This window comes from Sphaeramia orbicularis, chromosome 12 (assembly GCF_902148855.1).
Source record: "Sphaeramia orbicularis chromosome 12, fSphaOr1.1, whole genome shotgun sequence".
Taxonomy (NCBI): domain Eukaryota; kingdom Metazoa; phylum Chordata; class Actinopteri; order Kurtiformes; family Apogonidae; genus Sphaeramia; species Sphaeramia orbicularis.
The window spans coordinates 23,837,088-23,853,900 of record NC_043968.1 but is presented as its reverse complement, the minus strand read 5'-3'; the positions used below and the strand labels follow the sequence as shown (position 1 = coordinate 23,853,900).

The 16,813-nt window shown below is 38.9% G+C and overlaps 1 protein-coding gene across 1 annotated transcript; it reads left to right on the top strand.

Moving 5' to 3' along the window:
• The first annotated feature begins 1,482 nt into the window (after window positions 1-1,482).
• e2f7 (E2F transcription factor 7) lies at window positions 1,483-11,491 on the top strand. The gene is made up of 12 exons (XM_030148418.1): window positions 1,483-1,661; window positions 2,231-2,341; window positions 3,124-3,432; window positions 3,760-3,919; window positions 4,342-4,581; window positions 5,464-5,619; window positions 5,720-6,022; window positions 6,134-6,206; window positions 7,193-7,514; window positions 7,984-8,161; window positions 8,863-9,242; window positions 9,795-11,491. Exons 2-12 carry the CDS (start codon window positions 2,240-2,242, stop codon window positions 9,948-9,950), a joined length of 2,379 nt encoding a protein of 792 aa, XP_030004278.1. The 5' UTR covers window positions 1,483-1,661; window positions 2,231-2,239; the 3' UTR covers window positions 9,951-11,491.
• The last annotated feature ends 5,322 nt before the right edge of the window (window positions 11,492-16,813 follow it).

Below are 16,813 nucleotides of genomic sequence, written 5' to 3'. Positions count from 1 at the left end.
TTGTTTGTTTTGTCTTTATTCTTTCTAGTTTTTTTATTAATATCTGGTATTAATATCTGGTAGGAAAAGTTGTGAATGGGTATTATCATATTAGTGTTTATAGGAAAAAAGAAGTGTGATATTTTATACTATTATTAATGTTGTTATTATTATTATATTAATATTCATACAAAATAATAATTGCTATATAATGACCATAAGGGATAGAAATTGGGGGTAGGAGTACATAAGTTTTTACTTCTTCCTGCTTCTTTTTTGAGCATGTATAATTTAATTTCATTTGTTATTATTATTATTATTATTATTATTATTATTATCATTAGTAGTAGTATTATCATATTTACTATTATTTATTTATTTTGTTGTTTGTTTGCTTATCAATCATTTATGCACCAGTACTTATATTTTGTGACTTGATTTTTGTTTGGATTTCACTGTCTACATGTTCAAAATAAAGATTTCATTAATTCACGGTACACATAAACATAAATTCACTTGCAGTGAAAGTGAGGGTATCCACTACAGTATTCTTTTGCAGTATTAGTTCAGCTTTGGAGTGAATGGGTCTGCACAGATTTAGACTACCATAGACCTATTCTGTTTTTTGGCTCAGATTTGAATAACATTTGGCGGCAGGTTTTGTGCACTGAGGTCTATTATTCGACCACTTGGGGTTAGTCCTCCCACAGTCTGTTTGCATGAGGGCGGGACCCTGTGTGCAAGAAGTGAACTCTCCCACCACAACTTTTCGCGCTGCATCCCAGGTGATATTAGCGCCAGTCGCAGTGACCCCCCCCCTCCCCTCCCCTCTCTCCCTCCCCGTGTTTCCATCTGTCTGTTTCAGCCGCAGAGCCAATTAAAGCCAACTGCAGAGACAAAGGCCTCGGTGATTAGGTTAAAGGTATTAATAGCTGGTTTCTAGGTGCGGGGCTTTGGTGTTAGTTTAAGAAACTGGGGGGAAGCTGACCCTCCCAGCTGAGCTACAAAGATCGTGTAGAAAGACACACACATGTGACGCCACTATGAAGCATAATTGATAGACTTTTATGGAGACTTGTGATTCTACATTTTGACATTTCACATTACTTAAACCGTTACCAGACGTTAATTCTTGGTGAAACTCCACCGTTTTGTGAAAACTACCCTTCTAAACATAAAACACAGCGTTCCTCGCTGCTAAATCTAGTTCTGTATATGAAAATAGCAGCAGAGTGAGACCTCTGTTCTTCACACTCCGTTTGCTTGGATACAGCGCGCTGGTTGCCCCGCCAACATATCTCTGGGGGCGTGGTTGTTGGTCACGCCCATTGGTGGGGGCTGAGGCGCGCACACAAATTTGGAAACGCCGAATGGCTGAAAGATAATGACGTAAACGGTCGCAAGGCGCTGATTGGCTGCAGGAAGGAAGAGGCCCGAGAGCGCCAGAAAACAAGCTTAAGCGGGTGATGCTGGATTCTCACCGGGACAGTACAGAGTGTCCACTAGCCGGCAAGGAGTGTTGATACATCGGAGGTACAGGTTAAGGAGGACTGCCCGCTTATTTTGAGGAGGGAAATTAGCTGCTATGTTGGTCTGAAGAAACGACGCACTGACAAGTCTTAAAAACTGGACACACAACGGAAGCACGGAAACACTTCATTCATTGGAACAGTGGAGAAAAGGTGAGGAGTGGCCTTTTCCCTCTGGTGGGTTTAACAGTTATGGTATGCTGGTCAGCTGAGCTAGTCATATTAGCATAAGTAGCTAATTAAAGCTAATTAAGCGTTATTACTGTAAGTATGTCACTGTAATACATGGTTATTAATTTTCACGTGGGGACACTTTGCTGAATGTATAGAATGAGGTGATTTTCATCTTGACTAAGTTAATAAGTAATAGTAACACCAAAAACACTCCAACGTTACTACCTATAATCACAAAGAATTGTCATGTCATTAATTAATACGTTCAGTTTTCACTTTGCTACAACATCTTGCCTCATGTGTATAGTAAAGTAGGCTGTAATGCAGTGAAGTTGAAAGCTCAGCTACAGTAGAGTACCCAGTTAGCTGGCTAACAGCTAGTTAGCAACGTTTGCGCCAAATTCACATCACCTCGTCAGACTTTAGACTTCTTTTTTTTTTTTTTTTTTTTTTTTTTTTAACACTTCTTCCTGAACACCGCTAATAAAAATAGCGGGCAGTTTAGCCACAAGTTTAATGCATATGTCTGTTCTTATTTTTTGTGACAGTTTTTCCAAATGGAAGTTGAATGTCTCGCACTGAAAGACCTCTCAAGTCCAATTAAAAGTTTTTCGGTGGGGCTAGACACGGAGGAGAATGGGTGCCAAAGTGAACAAAAGGTAAGGTGGACTAATTATCGGTCTTAAGTCTGGCCTGGGCAGTGTTACTAGTTTTATATATTGCAACTCAATGATGAGTCACCACAGATATAGACCCTCAGATGACTGTGATGGCATCCTATGACTAGTAGATGCAAGGAGAGTTTAGCTTGAAAGTGCACAGTGTTATAAATATATATTTATATACAGTCGCGGAAAAAAATATTAGACCATCAAAAGTAAGAAAAACAATTGTTATGCAATCAAGTACTAACTCCTGTGTGTATCATGTGACTAAAATAGACAGAAAAGAAAACATGGAATGCCTAAAAGCACTGTTTTGGGCAGTACAATGCCATAGATATTGGTGTAAGAACTGAAGGGATTTTGGTTTTTATCAAGAAAACATGGAAAATGTCTAGATATCAGCTCTGAAATTAAACTCTTATGACATATTTTTGTTATCATTATATTTGATCAAACAAATGTATCTTTAGTTGTACCAGGCATTAAAATGAACAAGAAACTGAAGAAAACAAGGGTGGTGTACTAATTTTTCCGTGACTGTATATAAGTATATTTATCAATCTATAAGTATACTGAAGCCCTTGAGTGCAGTATTAAGATGTATTTTTGTCCAGTTTTAAAGTGCCTTACATATCCTAATGACTCAAAACTATAAGTTCACTTTCTACAGGTGCCTATTTTAGACACTGGAAAGACAACACATAAATACCACTTTGGTTCTTTTACTACTGAGGCAAATTTTGACTAACATAACCTCACAACTGTCTCCATCACAGGAAAATGTGTGTATAGACAGGAGAAGATCCACACCACTGAAGACTACTGAGACCAGCATCCCTGCTTTGCTGGCAAACAGGAAAGGTGCCACTCCTGAGCTGATGCACATTACCCCAAGCAAACATACACCTTTAAATGAGCCATGGACGCCCACAGCCAACCTGAAGATGCTGATCAGTGCAGCAAGTCCAGACATCAGGGACAGAGAGATGAAAAAGGTGCTGTTTAGGCCAATAGAGAATGAGAAAGACAAGCCAGCAAGCCCAAATCCTGTGGCAGAGGACACAGAGATGGAAGATTCTTGTCAGGTATGTTCAGCAACAGTTTTAGATTAATGCATCCATTATCCACGTCATGTTCTTGGATGGATAAAATGGTTGTTCTTTTGCCAAGGTGTCAAAACAGCTTAAAAGAATACATTTGCAAAGATTTTTAATTGGAATTTGTGGAATTTTCCAGGTTCAGTATGTTTTTACCTACATTAGCAACTAAATTCTGATTTCCAAAGGAAAATCTTTTGCCCATACAAATATTTAACTGTAAGCATGGCATAGTGGAAAATATGAGTTGTTACAATTTGCTCAGTTGGTGGTACAACATAATCATTTATCTATTATACCTCTCTGTTAATCCAGTTTGAAGCAGTGGAGGAAGAGGATGGGATGGAGAAAAAGCCAAGCAGGAAACAGAAGAGTCTGGGTCTGCTGTGCCAGAAGTTCCTGGCCCTTTACCCTGATTACCCCCCACTACACAGCCCCATCTGGATTTCGCTGGACAAGGTGGCAACCAATCTGGGTAAGAGCCTGTAACAGGAAAGAGAGAGGGTGGGGAATTATGGATGACTGTGACTATGTCTGTAGTAATTGTTACCACCTCATGGGAGGGGGACAATAATGGAAGCAGCTAATGTCCATTTCATGAGCATTGTAAATGTTTTATGTTATTGGATTTAGTGATGGTTGCTATGGAGCCTTTTTTCATACCAGCTCAGTGTATTGCTCTGTATTTAGTGGAAAGATGCTGAGCTGCAATTTGGAGCAAGACCCTCTTGTCTTATTACTTTGTGTTCTTATTAATTAAAGCGATGACTGTTTGCTTAATGCTGCTTTTTAGGATAGGAGGCTGTGCAATTTCAGATTCTACAAGAAAAACAGGTACATAAATAACATTTTTAGAATGCTAATGTCATTTGTCTACTCTTGTGTTAAAACTGTCAGGAGTGGAGCGACGTCGTATTTATGACATTGTCAACGTGTTGGAGTCTCTCATGATTGTGGGCAGGATGGCCAAGAACAGCTACACCTGGTATGGCCGCCGCCGGCTGGAAGCCATGCTGAAGGAGCTGCAGTGTAGGGGTCGGCAGCAGGGCTACCACCTCCAGATGGAGCTCGCCACAGAGGCCAAGGATGTTGGGTCAAGCCGGGAGGATGATGGAGGGGAAGGAGACGGCAATAATGGTAATGACTTTTACACAAAGGATTCAGAAACAAGAGGAAAGACAAATAACGATTGAGTCATACCAAGACTTTCTTCTCTTGCATCTCCACTGTCAATGGTTTCTTTAATACTAGTGATAAAAACCGAGGTTTATTGTAGCAGTTATTTGATAAAGGCATTAGTTAAATGTCACAGATGTATAAATTTAAGTGTAGGTTTAATGTCAGGAGTAGCTGCCATCAAATTAACACTACAACTAAGTAGTTTTTGTGTGAATGGACAGGCCTGGCATGATCCGATTACATGTGTGCTTTTGTTGACTTGGCAGTGTAACTGGATAATGACAACATTTATGACAAAGAGGCAGTTTACAAAGTCAGAGTTGACATCTATTACCAAGTAAATGTCTGCAGGCATGGATTAGACAATAGAGCAGGTATTACTGCAGCTCATCTATGTGTTTATAATGTCATCCACACAAAATTGAATGGAAAGTGCCATCTATATAAATTAGAGGTTGTAATCTGGAACTGAAGAGCTACTATACATGTAAAAAACTATCAGGGAGGAGTTTTTATTGTTTGAGCCTTTATTTGCCTGTAAAGTAGGTAATTCCAGTAGAAAAGGCCAATATTAGAAGCTGGACACTGGAACAAAGATTGTGTAGATACTGAGTTTCTAACTCACCATATCTGCCAAGAATAAGTGGTCTTACCTCTAATATAAACTGAATGTGTTTCAATTATTAGTTTGCATTAAATTGAATATTATCTTTTCGAGATAGTTCCACATGTTTTTTTCCTGTGCAATGAATTTAATTGACTATATTGTGATGGTGAATATTTGTAAATATGTATCATATGTATAATGCATGACTAAATGTGTGTGTCTGTTGTTTGCAGCTGCTGGCAATAGGAAAGACAAGTCTCTACGCATCATGAGCCAGAAGTTTGTGATGCTGTTCCTAGTATCCAAAACTCAGACTGTTACACTGGATGCAGCAGCAAAGATCCTCATAGAGGAGAGCCAGGACTCATCGAGTCACAGCAAGTACAAAAGTAAGAAAGTCCAGCATTATTAAACATAATTCAACCTACATCCTGGGTGATGTAAGAGAAGCCACTTAAAGCTCATGTGACATCATCCTGTTATCTGCAGCTAAGGTGCGGCGTTTGTATGACATCGCTAATGTGCTGACCAGCCTGAGTCTCATAAAGAAGGTCCACGTCCGCGAGGAGAGAGGCAGGAAGCCGGCTTTCAAGTGGCTCGGCCCAGTCGAGTTCAGCGGCTCTGGAAATTCAGCTGTTACAGCACCTGAGGCCACACAGCAGCCAATGACAGGCCAGGACCTCAGGAGAGCCAAGATGGTACGCCATGCCTCTTTCAATATCACCCCGATCTCTGTAGCAGTCCAACGACAGGTCAACTCCGCCCCCAGCAGCCCCTGTACAGAGCCACCAGGTAAGCTTTTACAATATGTATGCAGCATCCACTGGAAATATACTGTTTTGTGTGTTTAAGGTTGATTTTTTGTTTATTTGTCTCAAATGGTTTTCCTTCTCTGCACTGAAGCTCTACCAAACCAGCCTGTGGATTACTCCAGAAAGACCACTGTGTGTCGACTGCAGTTTGGAAGTAGCACAGAGTGAGTTTACACACAAACACACACAGCCTCAACATGCTCAGTAATCATCCTAGCATCCTCTTGCTTTAGATTTATTTCCAGTCCCCCACAGCAGAGTTCCAGCCACATAATTTAGAAACTGCAGCCCTATGTACTAACCTTTACCAGAACAGTCTATCAGTGTGATTGAGGAGAGTTTATTGTTAGAGTGCAGTGTCTTATGAGATGCTCAAACTGCCTCCTTTCTGGAAGACATTCTCTTATTTTCTGTGTTGATTACACACTCAGCAGTTTTACATTGGCTCCTGGCTTTAGTCTAGGTTACAACAAGGTAACAGGAAACAAGACTACTGTGGATTTAACCGTTTCCTGTGAATCTATACGTTAGCTCCACAGACACAGTAAATCATATTTCCTTACTTGTCGTGTAGGCCTGCCATCTCCTGCTGCCTCACTGCTGTGGTGGTTAAGTGTTTTAGAAGGAACAGATGGAAATGTGTGTAACTGCTGAAAGGTATTTTATACATAAAGCTTCGTAAAACGATTCTGGACTGAGCCCAAAAGTAATGTGTTAGAGCTTCATAGGGAAGAAGTACATTTTAATGGAACACACCCACTGAAATCTCCAAACCTGACAGGAAATCAGGACTTTTAAAGGAATGGTTGTTTGATGAAAATTGATTGAGACGATCAATTATTTAAATTAAGGCTGTAGGCTAAATGTGGTCTCACTCTATATGAAAGAAATACAATTTAATTTTTTATTTGGGTAGCTATACGCAAGTCTGCTTATTGACCGGACACAACATCTGTGTAAATTATTTTTCTATAAGTGTGAATAAAGTACATTTTAGGACATTTTGACCAAACTGCAACTGACAAATTTACATGCTTTGTCTGGAAAATGACCAAATGTGTGGCCAAAACCTGAGGGTTTCGATGAAGGTTAAAGCTGTGAGGCGAAGCTTTTATTCTGATCAGGCTGTGATGGATTTGTTTCTTTACAGTATGTGTCCCAGCATAACAGCACAAGCTCAAAGCAGCACTTCACTCCCTGCACCCTCCACCCTGATGGCACCCCCCCTTCAACCAGAACACACCTTGTCCTCTGCCCCCTCCTCCCACTGCTTGGCCTACCTACCCAGCCTCTCCCAGCCATCTGTGGTCATGCTGTACAGGGCACCAGAGAGGCCTGAACAGGCGCCTGAAGGTCAGAGGTCACCCAGGTTGGAGCCTGAGGAAGGAAGAAAGAGGAGGAGGGATGAAGGGAATGAGGAAGAGCTGGTGGCAAAGAGGAAGGGGATGCCTGGGTTAGAGGAATATGACAAGGTAAATTTGACTTTTATAGCTCATCATTCCCAAATATGAGTGGTGACTAAGAAACAGCAGCTGTGCTTAGATTTAGATAGATGGTGATGTGTTTTTGTTGTTTTGGTTTTCTCCTTAATTCTGTTATGTAATTATGGAAAAGTCACTCTTAGAAAAAATCAACAGCAAGGGTTATTTTATTCCTTGGTTACACAAAGACTACATACTTGTTGTAAAATATGTGATAAGACATGTAACTCTTAATCAGAGCACACTATCCCAGTGACATTTTTCATCAATGTCTTTACTGTTGAACAGCATCAAGAAAATTACCCACAATACAACGTCACAACATTGCTTTCAGTTGATGAGCCAAATATTGTGGTACTGGGAAACTGTATGTAAAATGGACTGTTTGAGGAGAATCATGTGTCCTGGGCATCTTCACACATTTATTCAGTACTTTTTTTTTTTTTTTTTTTTAACTTAGGTGAGAGCAGAACATCTCAGGGAGGCAGAGGACTGTTCACCAACAGGTATCACCAGGATGTCCCCGACTTACCCAGCAGGCCATTCCCAAGAGCAGGGGTTAAACAAGAGCCCTGTTGGCGTCAACAGGAGCAAGCCCACCCAGCCGTCACACTACCTCTATGTACCCAACAATGCAGGTATTTTACTGACCTCTGGAAGCACACTGGTTTGGTTGACAGCACAGTTGATCTACTCTCGTTAAAAAAAATCAGGAAAAGTGTTATTACTTACATACTAAAATTACTTGTAAATCTTTTGAAGTTGGCGTTAAAGTAGACTTAATGAATTGATGTTAAAGACTTTCTAGTACAAGGTACAGCCTTAGATATGTAAGAGACTTGTGTTTTGTAGTGTTCAGAAGTGAGAGGTAACCTGTCTGAGAGGGTTATGGTAATGATGCAGACATGTGACTGTAGCTACGCTGGTGATGCTAATATTCAGTGCCTTACCCATACAGAAGCCTTCCTCTAAAGTGCCAGCAGACACGTCATCTATGTGTCTGACCACAGATCGTGTTCCTGCCTTTGTTATGCTAGCAGCAGCATGGTTTTCTGATCAGTACTCTTAGTAATTTGTATGTAGAGTAAATCTGACTGGAATTACATTTGAAAACATCTCTGTAGTTTGAATCCACTTTACAAAAACTGTGTTTTTTTTATAGTATTTTGCTGTCTAGACTTTCTTAAATCATTCTGAATATACCAGTGAAATGGATGTGAGCTGGCAGTTTTAACAAGGTCTAATCGATGCACCTGCCAAGCAAAATATGCACCATCTGCAGTCAGTTCAGTGAAACATAAAGTTAATCACAAATGTTGCATCCCCTTCTTATTTCCAGGATTGAACAGCCTCAACTTCTTCCTGTCTGCTGGCCAATCACCTGCGGGTCTGGCACTTCCTTCTAATAGTGTTCCCACTTTGGCGCTGCCCTATGTCCTGGTGCCCTCCGCCGCCATCTCTCACTATCCACTGGTAGCGAGCAGCCTACAGCAACAAGGCTCTGATGCTCAGACCAAACTGAGCTTCAGCTTGCCTGCTGTTATGCCACCAACCCACTTTATGGTGGGGGCAGCACCGTATGGCCTGGCAGTGGGTTCAGAGGTCAATGAGTCCTCAGCTCCGGTGCCATCCACTCCAGAACAAACCCAGCTGTACGGAACACCACATTCACCTTTAGGACCCCGACAGTCAGTCGGCATCAGCACACCAGAGCCCCTGGTAAGGATGGCTATATGTGTGAACTTGTCGCTTCATGAAATATGAGCTTTCTGTTATCAGGCACTTGCAAAATGCCACCACACAGCTTGACACAAAAGCAATTGTGGCATTTGCCTAGCAAAGGCTTTACTCATATTAACTCATCTAGACACTTTGTGCCATAACAGTTCAAGTTGATTCATCTCCATGTATTTAAATTGGGATTAATGTTCATGTCTGTAAAACCCAACAGAGGCGCTGATGGCAAATGAATGCATGGCAATGACCATGTTACAGCAAGGCATTAATCAGGGATGTTGTCTTGTTCCCACCCACTTTCACATTCACATGTGAAGCCTTCATGATGTCTGGTAGGAAAAGGGAACAGGGTCAAGTCAAGTAATGACTTCATGTTATGTGACATGTCAGAGAAAAAATGGCAAGAAATGGTTTATATTTCATTTGTATGAAGACAGGAACAGAACACAGTGTAATCATTCAAAATGATATTCATTCTCATGATGATCATCATTATAATACATGTAACATAATACATGCACTATCTCTTCACAGACTCCACATACTCCTAAAGAAAACATGGCATCTGCCTCCAAGTCTTTCTTCCAGACCCCAGCCACACCGGGAAGTGTGGTCAGCACTGGGCCAGCTGTCCGAAAGAGAGGTTCCGTCCAGAGGAGACTTGATGTCGGCCACCCTCCAAATAAGTAGACAGAACATGTGGCAAACACATCTGGTCAAACTGAGCCCTGACACAGACTCAAGTGTTAGCCTTGAAGACAAGAAATGGTTTTAAACCACTGGTGCTTAGTTTTTGCTTGTGTTGTATCTGTTAACAAATTAATGGTTTTCTGTTAAAAACACAGGAATATCCATTTTAACAGGAGTATGAGATAAGGGCTCAAATGATTCCTACAACATAAACGGTGGATATTGCATTGTGAACTGGAGCCCTTCAGTTACTGATCGTTATGTTGAGAAGTTCAGATATGCCTCATGTTTAAAAATGGAGCAGTAGATTCAAGGAGGAATGACTGAAGCAGTATTGTCAGGGTAATAGTGCCCTCCTGTGGTGGGAGCTGGTCACTGTGGTTTTGTTTAATTCAGCCTTAATTTTTTCTCCCAGATGTGATCAAGCTACCTTATTCCCTGTCATTTATGTATTATATCCCAATTGCTATTTATATTTTAGCTAATATATGTTGATTACATAAACTGTAATGGAACATTAACTTTTTTAGCACTAAATATTTGATGAATGTACATCTAATATTGAAGCTATTTCTTTAACTGGCCCCTTCAGGTTTGGCTAAATTAAGACATAATAGGAACTGCAGCTGCTCGTTATCCGTTCATAATGACAGCAGCAGATTAATCTCCCTCAGCTCATTTCAGACAAATCACTAAAGCCTTAAATGTTTACATCAATCTGCTGTTTGAGCAGTTCAAGGTAGATGCATTAACTTAGCCATCAGGAAAAGACGTGTTACCGGTGCTGTCTGTTATCACTGAGAATGTGCAGCCATAGTATTATGGTTAAACACCAAACACTTTAGCTCTGTTACCGGCAGCTAGAGCACAATGGGACATTTAAAAGATGCTCTCAGGTACTTGAATACTTGTGGCTTTACTAAAGGTGGGTTGTGGAGCGATATCAGAGTACTGTAAAGAACTTTTTATCCTTTAATTTATCTAGGAGAGTAGATTGTATACATGCTGGTTTTTCTTAGCACCCTGTTTGACATTATACGGTCTGACAACATTTCATTGATCCAAGCTTGGATCTGTTAGCTGGAGAATTTGTAGATGAAATGTCTTGTTTAAAGGCAGCTGGCTGACCCATCTCTTATTGCCTCTACTGATGTACTGATCAGGTTGTCCAGGAGTTTGTATATGAAACCCTAACACACTTCTAGACAACCTAGCCAAAATACCGGTGCCATTCATTCAGGAGACATTACCTGTGTCATGCCAAAAGGTGCGGGAAGGGAATGAAATGTTTACTCTTCTGTCACTGATTATTTTTGTACAGTGTCTCATAGTGCCATTTAATAATTTCATATGCAGAATGTTAAATGCTGCTTTCCTGTTTTTAAAATTCTTATTGCACTGCTAGTTTTAGTGGTCGTCTAACTTTTACAAACCGCAGAGCTTTTCCTTCACTCTAGCTCTCCTCTTTGTAGTTTCAGTCAAACCCGGTTCTCTTCTGTTTGTCTTTAACAGAAATTTGATTAAAAATGTAAGACACTGACCACTTTTGTAATGTGTGCTCTTTATTTTTAAGACGTGGGAAATTAAATATATACTCATTTTGTTCGATGTTTCTATTAGTTTTTGCCTTAGAGGAAATTTCTCATGACTGGCAAACCAAAGGCTGACAGATTTACAGATGGCTCTAGTTTACGGTTTTATAAATTTACAGATGCCACCAATAATTCAGAGTCCAATTTAGACTGGCCTGGCAGATGGAAACAGGCCATGGTAATGTGGTCAGATGACACACGCTTCATCAGCATTAGAATTTTTGCTGCTGTACACACTCCAGCATAAGATGGAGCAGATGATGAGGGTGTAGCCACAACATTACAATACACATTATTCCTAAAAGTGATTGACTTCAAATGTGACAAAGAAAAATACCAGAGAGACGTTTAAAGTGACATTACATGAGCAATAAGGTCATTGTAAGCTGAGGGTACAAAATGAATGATGTACTGGTAAAATGGGAAATGCCACAATCAGCACATCACATGTGAACTCAGGGTCAGATATGGCTGATGGTCTTAAAAGCTCCCCATCCATCACACATAAACATCTAATCAAAGCTTTTATATCAGCAGTAAAAGTGAGGCGAGGGAGCTGCCAGTAGATGTTTGGACCCTGCAAGGCATTTAGGACACTAAACTGCAGCAGATGGAACTATTAACTTTATATACACACATAGTTTAACCAAATCTGCTGTGGACAAAAATGGATGGCTTCAATGAAAACAATTCTTAGACAAAGGGGACAAGTAGTGCTTAAATCTGCTCTTTACATTTCTGTTACTACAGTATGTCATCTATATCATCTGTCTATATCATTTGTGCAAAGTTCATACTGTTCTGAATTATTATGATATTTAATATTTTTTATATGTGAATATCAATTGTTAAAAGCTGTGCCGGAGCCATAGAAATGGCTCTGCAACCTTTTGTGGACAAATATGTTAAACAACTTTCCCTTAGAGAGAGGTGTAATTAATGTGTAATTAATCATGTTGGCTGATCCACTGTGATGATGGTGGGTTCACTGTGTCAGAGGGTAACTTTCAGAGGCTATGGCTGCTATTAAGCCTCGATCAATCAGCTTTAAGTATTTATCAGTTGAGTTCAGTATCTTCGGTGGTGGATGAAAAAGATTTTTTTCAAACATTCAAGTGTGGGCTTATTTCTTAAAGAACCAAATGAGTTACACAGGTTTCCACATTTGCTGATTGATACAATTTTATTTAAATCTAATATTTTTCTTGTCACGATCCATTTCCAGTACAATGTCTGACAGTCTGAAACTTTAAGACTTTGATTTCATTTTCAGTTATTACACACTCTCTTGTTGTGGTCCTAACAAAATAGTACCATAATTAGAAACTAATGAAGCTGAGGTTCATTGGTGAGGATGCAGAGCTCTGTTGGTTTATCCTCTGAAATTCAGTTGTAAATTATATTGTAAAGTTACAAGCTGATTATTTTTTGGGCTCCATGTGCATTTTAGTTTCTTCTCTTTAAGAAGGATAATTACATTGGTTGATGTTTTAATTAAATGTATTTATTAATGCTCGTCTGCTCTCAGCCACTGTCCCATAACTCTCTCTCTCTCTCTCTCTCTCTCTCTCTCTCTCTCTCTCTCTCTCTCTCTCTCTCTCTCTCTCTCTATATATATATATATATATATATATATATATGTATATATATATATACAGGGTGGGGAAGCAAAATTTACAATATTTTGAGGCAGGGATTGAAAGACAGTGTATGACCAATTAGTTTATTGAAAGTCATGAGAATTTATTTGCCACAAGAAAATTTACATAATAGAAAATGTTTTTTTTCTATGTGTCCTCCTTCTTTCTCAATAACTGCCTTCACACGCTTCCTGAAACTTGCGCAAGTGTTCCTCAAATATTCGGGTGACAACTTCTCCCATTCTTCTTTAATAGTATCTTCCAGACTTTCTCGTAATAGTTTTGCTCATAGTCATTCTCTTCTTTCCATTATAAACAGTCTTTATGGACACTCCAACTATTTTTGAAATCTCCTTTGGTGTGACGAGTGCATTCAGCAAATCACACACTCTTTGACGTTTGCTTTCCTGATTACTCATATGGGCAAAAGTTTCTGAAAAGGTATGGATAATAGTGTTAGGTATGATTATGACATCAATATATGTTTGGTTTCAAAACAATTGATGTAGTGCCTGCTGAGAAAAAACAACTAAATGTTCATTGTAAATTTTGCTTCCCCACCCAGTATATATATATATATATATATCAAAATGTGGGGTGTGAAGGCAACAGTGGTCCCAGTGGTGATCAGTGGCACTAGGGGCAGTGACCCTCAAGCTGAGAGGATGGCTCCAGCAGATACCAGGAGCAACATCAGAGATCTCTGTCCTAAAGAGCGCAGTCCTAGGAACAGCTAAGATCCTGCGCAGAACCGTCAGGCTCCCAGGCCTCTGGTAGAGGACCTGAGTCTGAAGGAGACACCGCCCAGGTGGGCGAGAGGAAGATTTTTTTTTTTTTTTTTAATATCACACTCAGACTGGTGACTTTTAAAGAAAATACACTAAAGGCCTCAAAAGCATCCATGTATACTTCACCGTCTGCTTGCTTCCTGCTGAAATATTAACTAATTTCTTCTGTACATAAATGTGCATAAACCTCCTGAAACCCAGGGAAGTAAAAGTGTTGTCTTTTATTTTTAACTTAGTTTTTATTAGATTTTCTTTTCTTTTTTTTTTTTTTTTTAAATCAGTACAATACAATGTATACATTTAAATACAGTTCAATTAGTTATTTTCCTTTTTCGCAGCTGTATGTGTATTCTTACAAACCTCCATTGGCAACATAGGATGGAAATGAAAGAAAACAATCACAGCAAAGAAATAATGTCCACTTCCAAAAATAAGGCTGTTGGTAGAGATCTTAGTCAGAAGCAAGATGACAACACCTTGATTAGGTTTTGCACCAAGTTTTGGCTTTTTGACATTAACAAATTGTCTTGATTGGAAACAGCATGATGCAACAGTTTGTGGAATGTCCTTTTCATTGGACAGCTTTGTTTTTTAAGTGAAACTCTTGTCCCCTACAGAGGACAAAAGTGCGTTGCTTCTTCTGGCGAGGATAAGACAAGAACAAGTCATCTAATACTAACCTCTGTGGCCAGTAGAGGGCAGACACACTGCAACTTCTACATACTAATTCTCATTGACAGGATTTAAAAAACTATCACAATGAAATCAGACCCGGTCATCCGTCCCAAACCATGAATACAAACTATGACCCTCACCCCTAAACATGAGAACGACAATAGATGCAGAAAAAAAATGGTTTCCTGTCGCTCAACTTCCATAACTTTACTTAACCCATAAAGACCCAGAGCTACTGTTATGCCAGTTCTCAAATGAAATTTTCTCTATGTCTAATCTAAAGTGATTTATCAACATTTATTTATAATAGTATCCTCTGTATTTTGTATTTTATCTGTGTAAATCAGGTATTTCCCTGTATTTAATTTACTGATGGTGTGGATATTCATTAAAGCTCAGATTAAAATTGATGGTTATTATATCAAAAAACAGAAAACTGCAGAAAAAGTGACTTTTTCAGTAAAATATACCATTAATTGAAAATAAATCAAGTGTGTCCAGCCACTGTCATTGATCCAACTCCATGGGTTTTATTTACATGGATTCATAGGATTAGTGGATGAACAGGTATTAAACAGTTTAGATCGGTAGATGCTTTTGGTCAGTGATGGATGTTTGGGTCTTTATGGGTTAAACAGTTTTAGGTGTTGATAAGTTTCTAGTCTGGTGTTTAGTGTTTTCATGTATTCTGTGATATTGCTTGTTTTCAGATTCTTTTTGTTCTTGTTATGTATTTATGTATATTTATGTTTAATCATGTGATTTTACATTGTTTCTAGTGAATATAAAAGTAGACGGAAGATGAAGATGAAGCTACCAGGCAGGAGGCAAAGAGGAAGATCAAAGAGGAGATTTATGGGTCAGATGGAAGCAGATGTATTGTGTACACTTATGTGATATTTTTTGGGGGATTTTATGCTGTCAGTTTGTGTTTACTGCCCGCTGACCCAGATTATAGTGTTGTATCATCTATTTTCTAGAACAGGATTAACACAAAACACCCACATTACAGCTTTTACCTCTATTTTATTTAAACTGAATACAGAAAAGTGCCTCCATCATGTCTACTAGGTGGGAAAAATCTTAATAAATGTAGTATAAACTGTTCCATTAAACAATCTGACAGACTCAGAGCTACAATTTAGAACTACCTTAGGCAGGAGGCTATAATCCATTTGGACCAGAACCTCATGCCACAAGTACAACTTTTACCCCTCTGCTGTTAAACTTCTAAACTCTCAATAACACCAACACCAAATACTCTGCATTGTCACTTTATCCACCTGCTGATTATACTATCTACACAGAGCCATAACCGGTACCTTTATAGTCTCAATCAGACACATTGGTTTTGTCCACACTGTATACTGTATATTTTACATTTTGAAACTTTATCTTACTTGTTTATTCTCTATCTTACCTGCTTATTTATTTTATTCTATTTTTGTAACACTTTCTTTTTTAACCCTTTCATGCATAGTGGTCACTACAGTGGACAGCTATTCTACAGCTGTTCTCTTATATATTCATGGATTTGTTGTTTTAGTTCCATATCAGCCAACACAGTGGACACTTATGCACCATCCCATACACTGCAATTCATACCATTACTGTAACTTTGCCATTCTTGATAAACCTGATCTAGAGTAACATGTTTAAGTGTAAATCAATTGTAGTTATTAGTCTGTAATTAACAGTTTTTGTAAAAATTTGTATTTTTTTTTTTTTTTTTTTTGCATATTATCTCCATGAAGTGAGTAATGACTGGTATTAGAGTGTTAAAATGTGAGAAAACATCAGAGTAGCAGCATTAAAAATAAATGTCTGGCAAAGGTTCATACTGTCTTCCACATATAATTATTGTAGGCAATTCATTTATCAGACAAACTAGTAAAGAGAGTAAACAAACAACTATCCCTGTCTGATAAATTAATTACCTAAAATAAACATTACAAATCTTTTTATTTCATAGTTTTCACACAATATATTAGTAAATACATGTTTCCTTGCTTCAGAAATTAAACGCGCACTGTCCAGCTGAGCGGACATTTTTGCAACTCCATGAAAAATAGGTTCATAAGAAAATTTTCTTTAGGCAAAAAAATCTTGATTACAGGTCTCATAATTCATGCATGAAAGGGTTAAGAACATACGGCAGATATGGACAT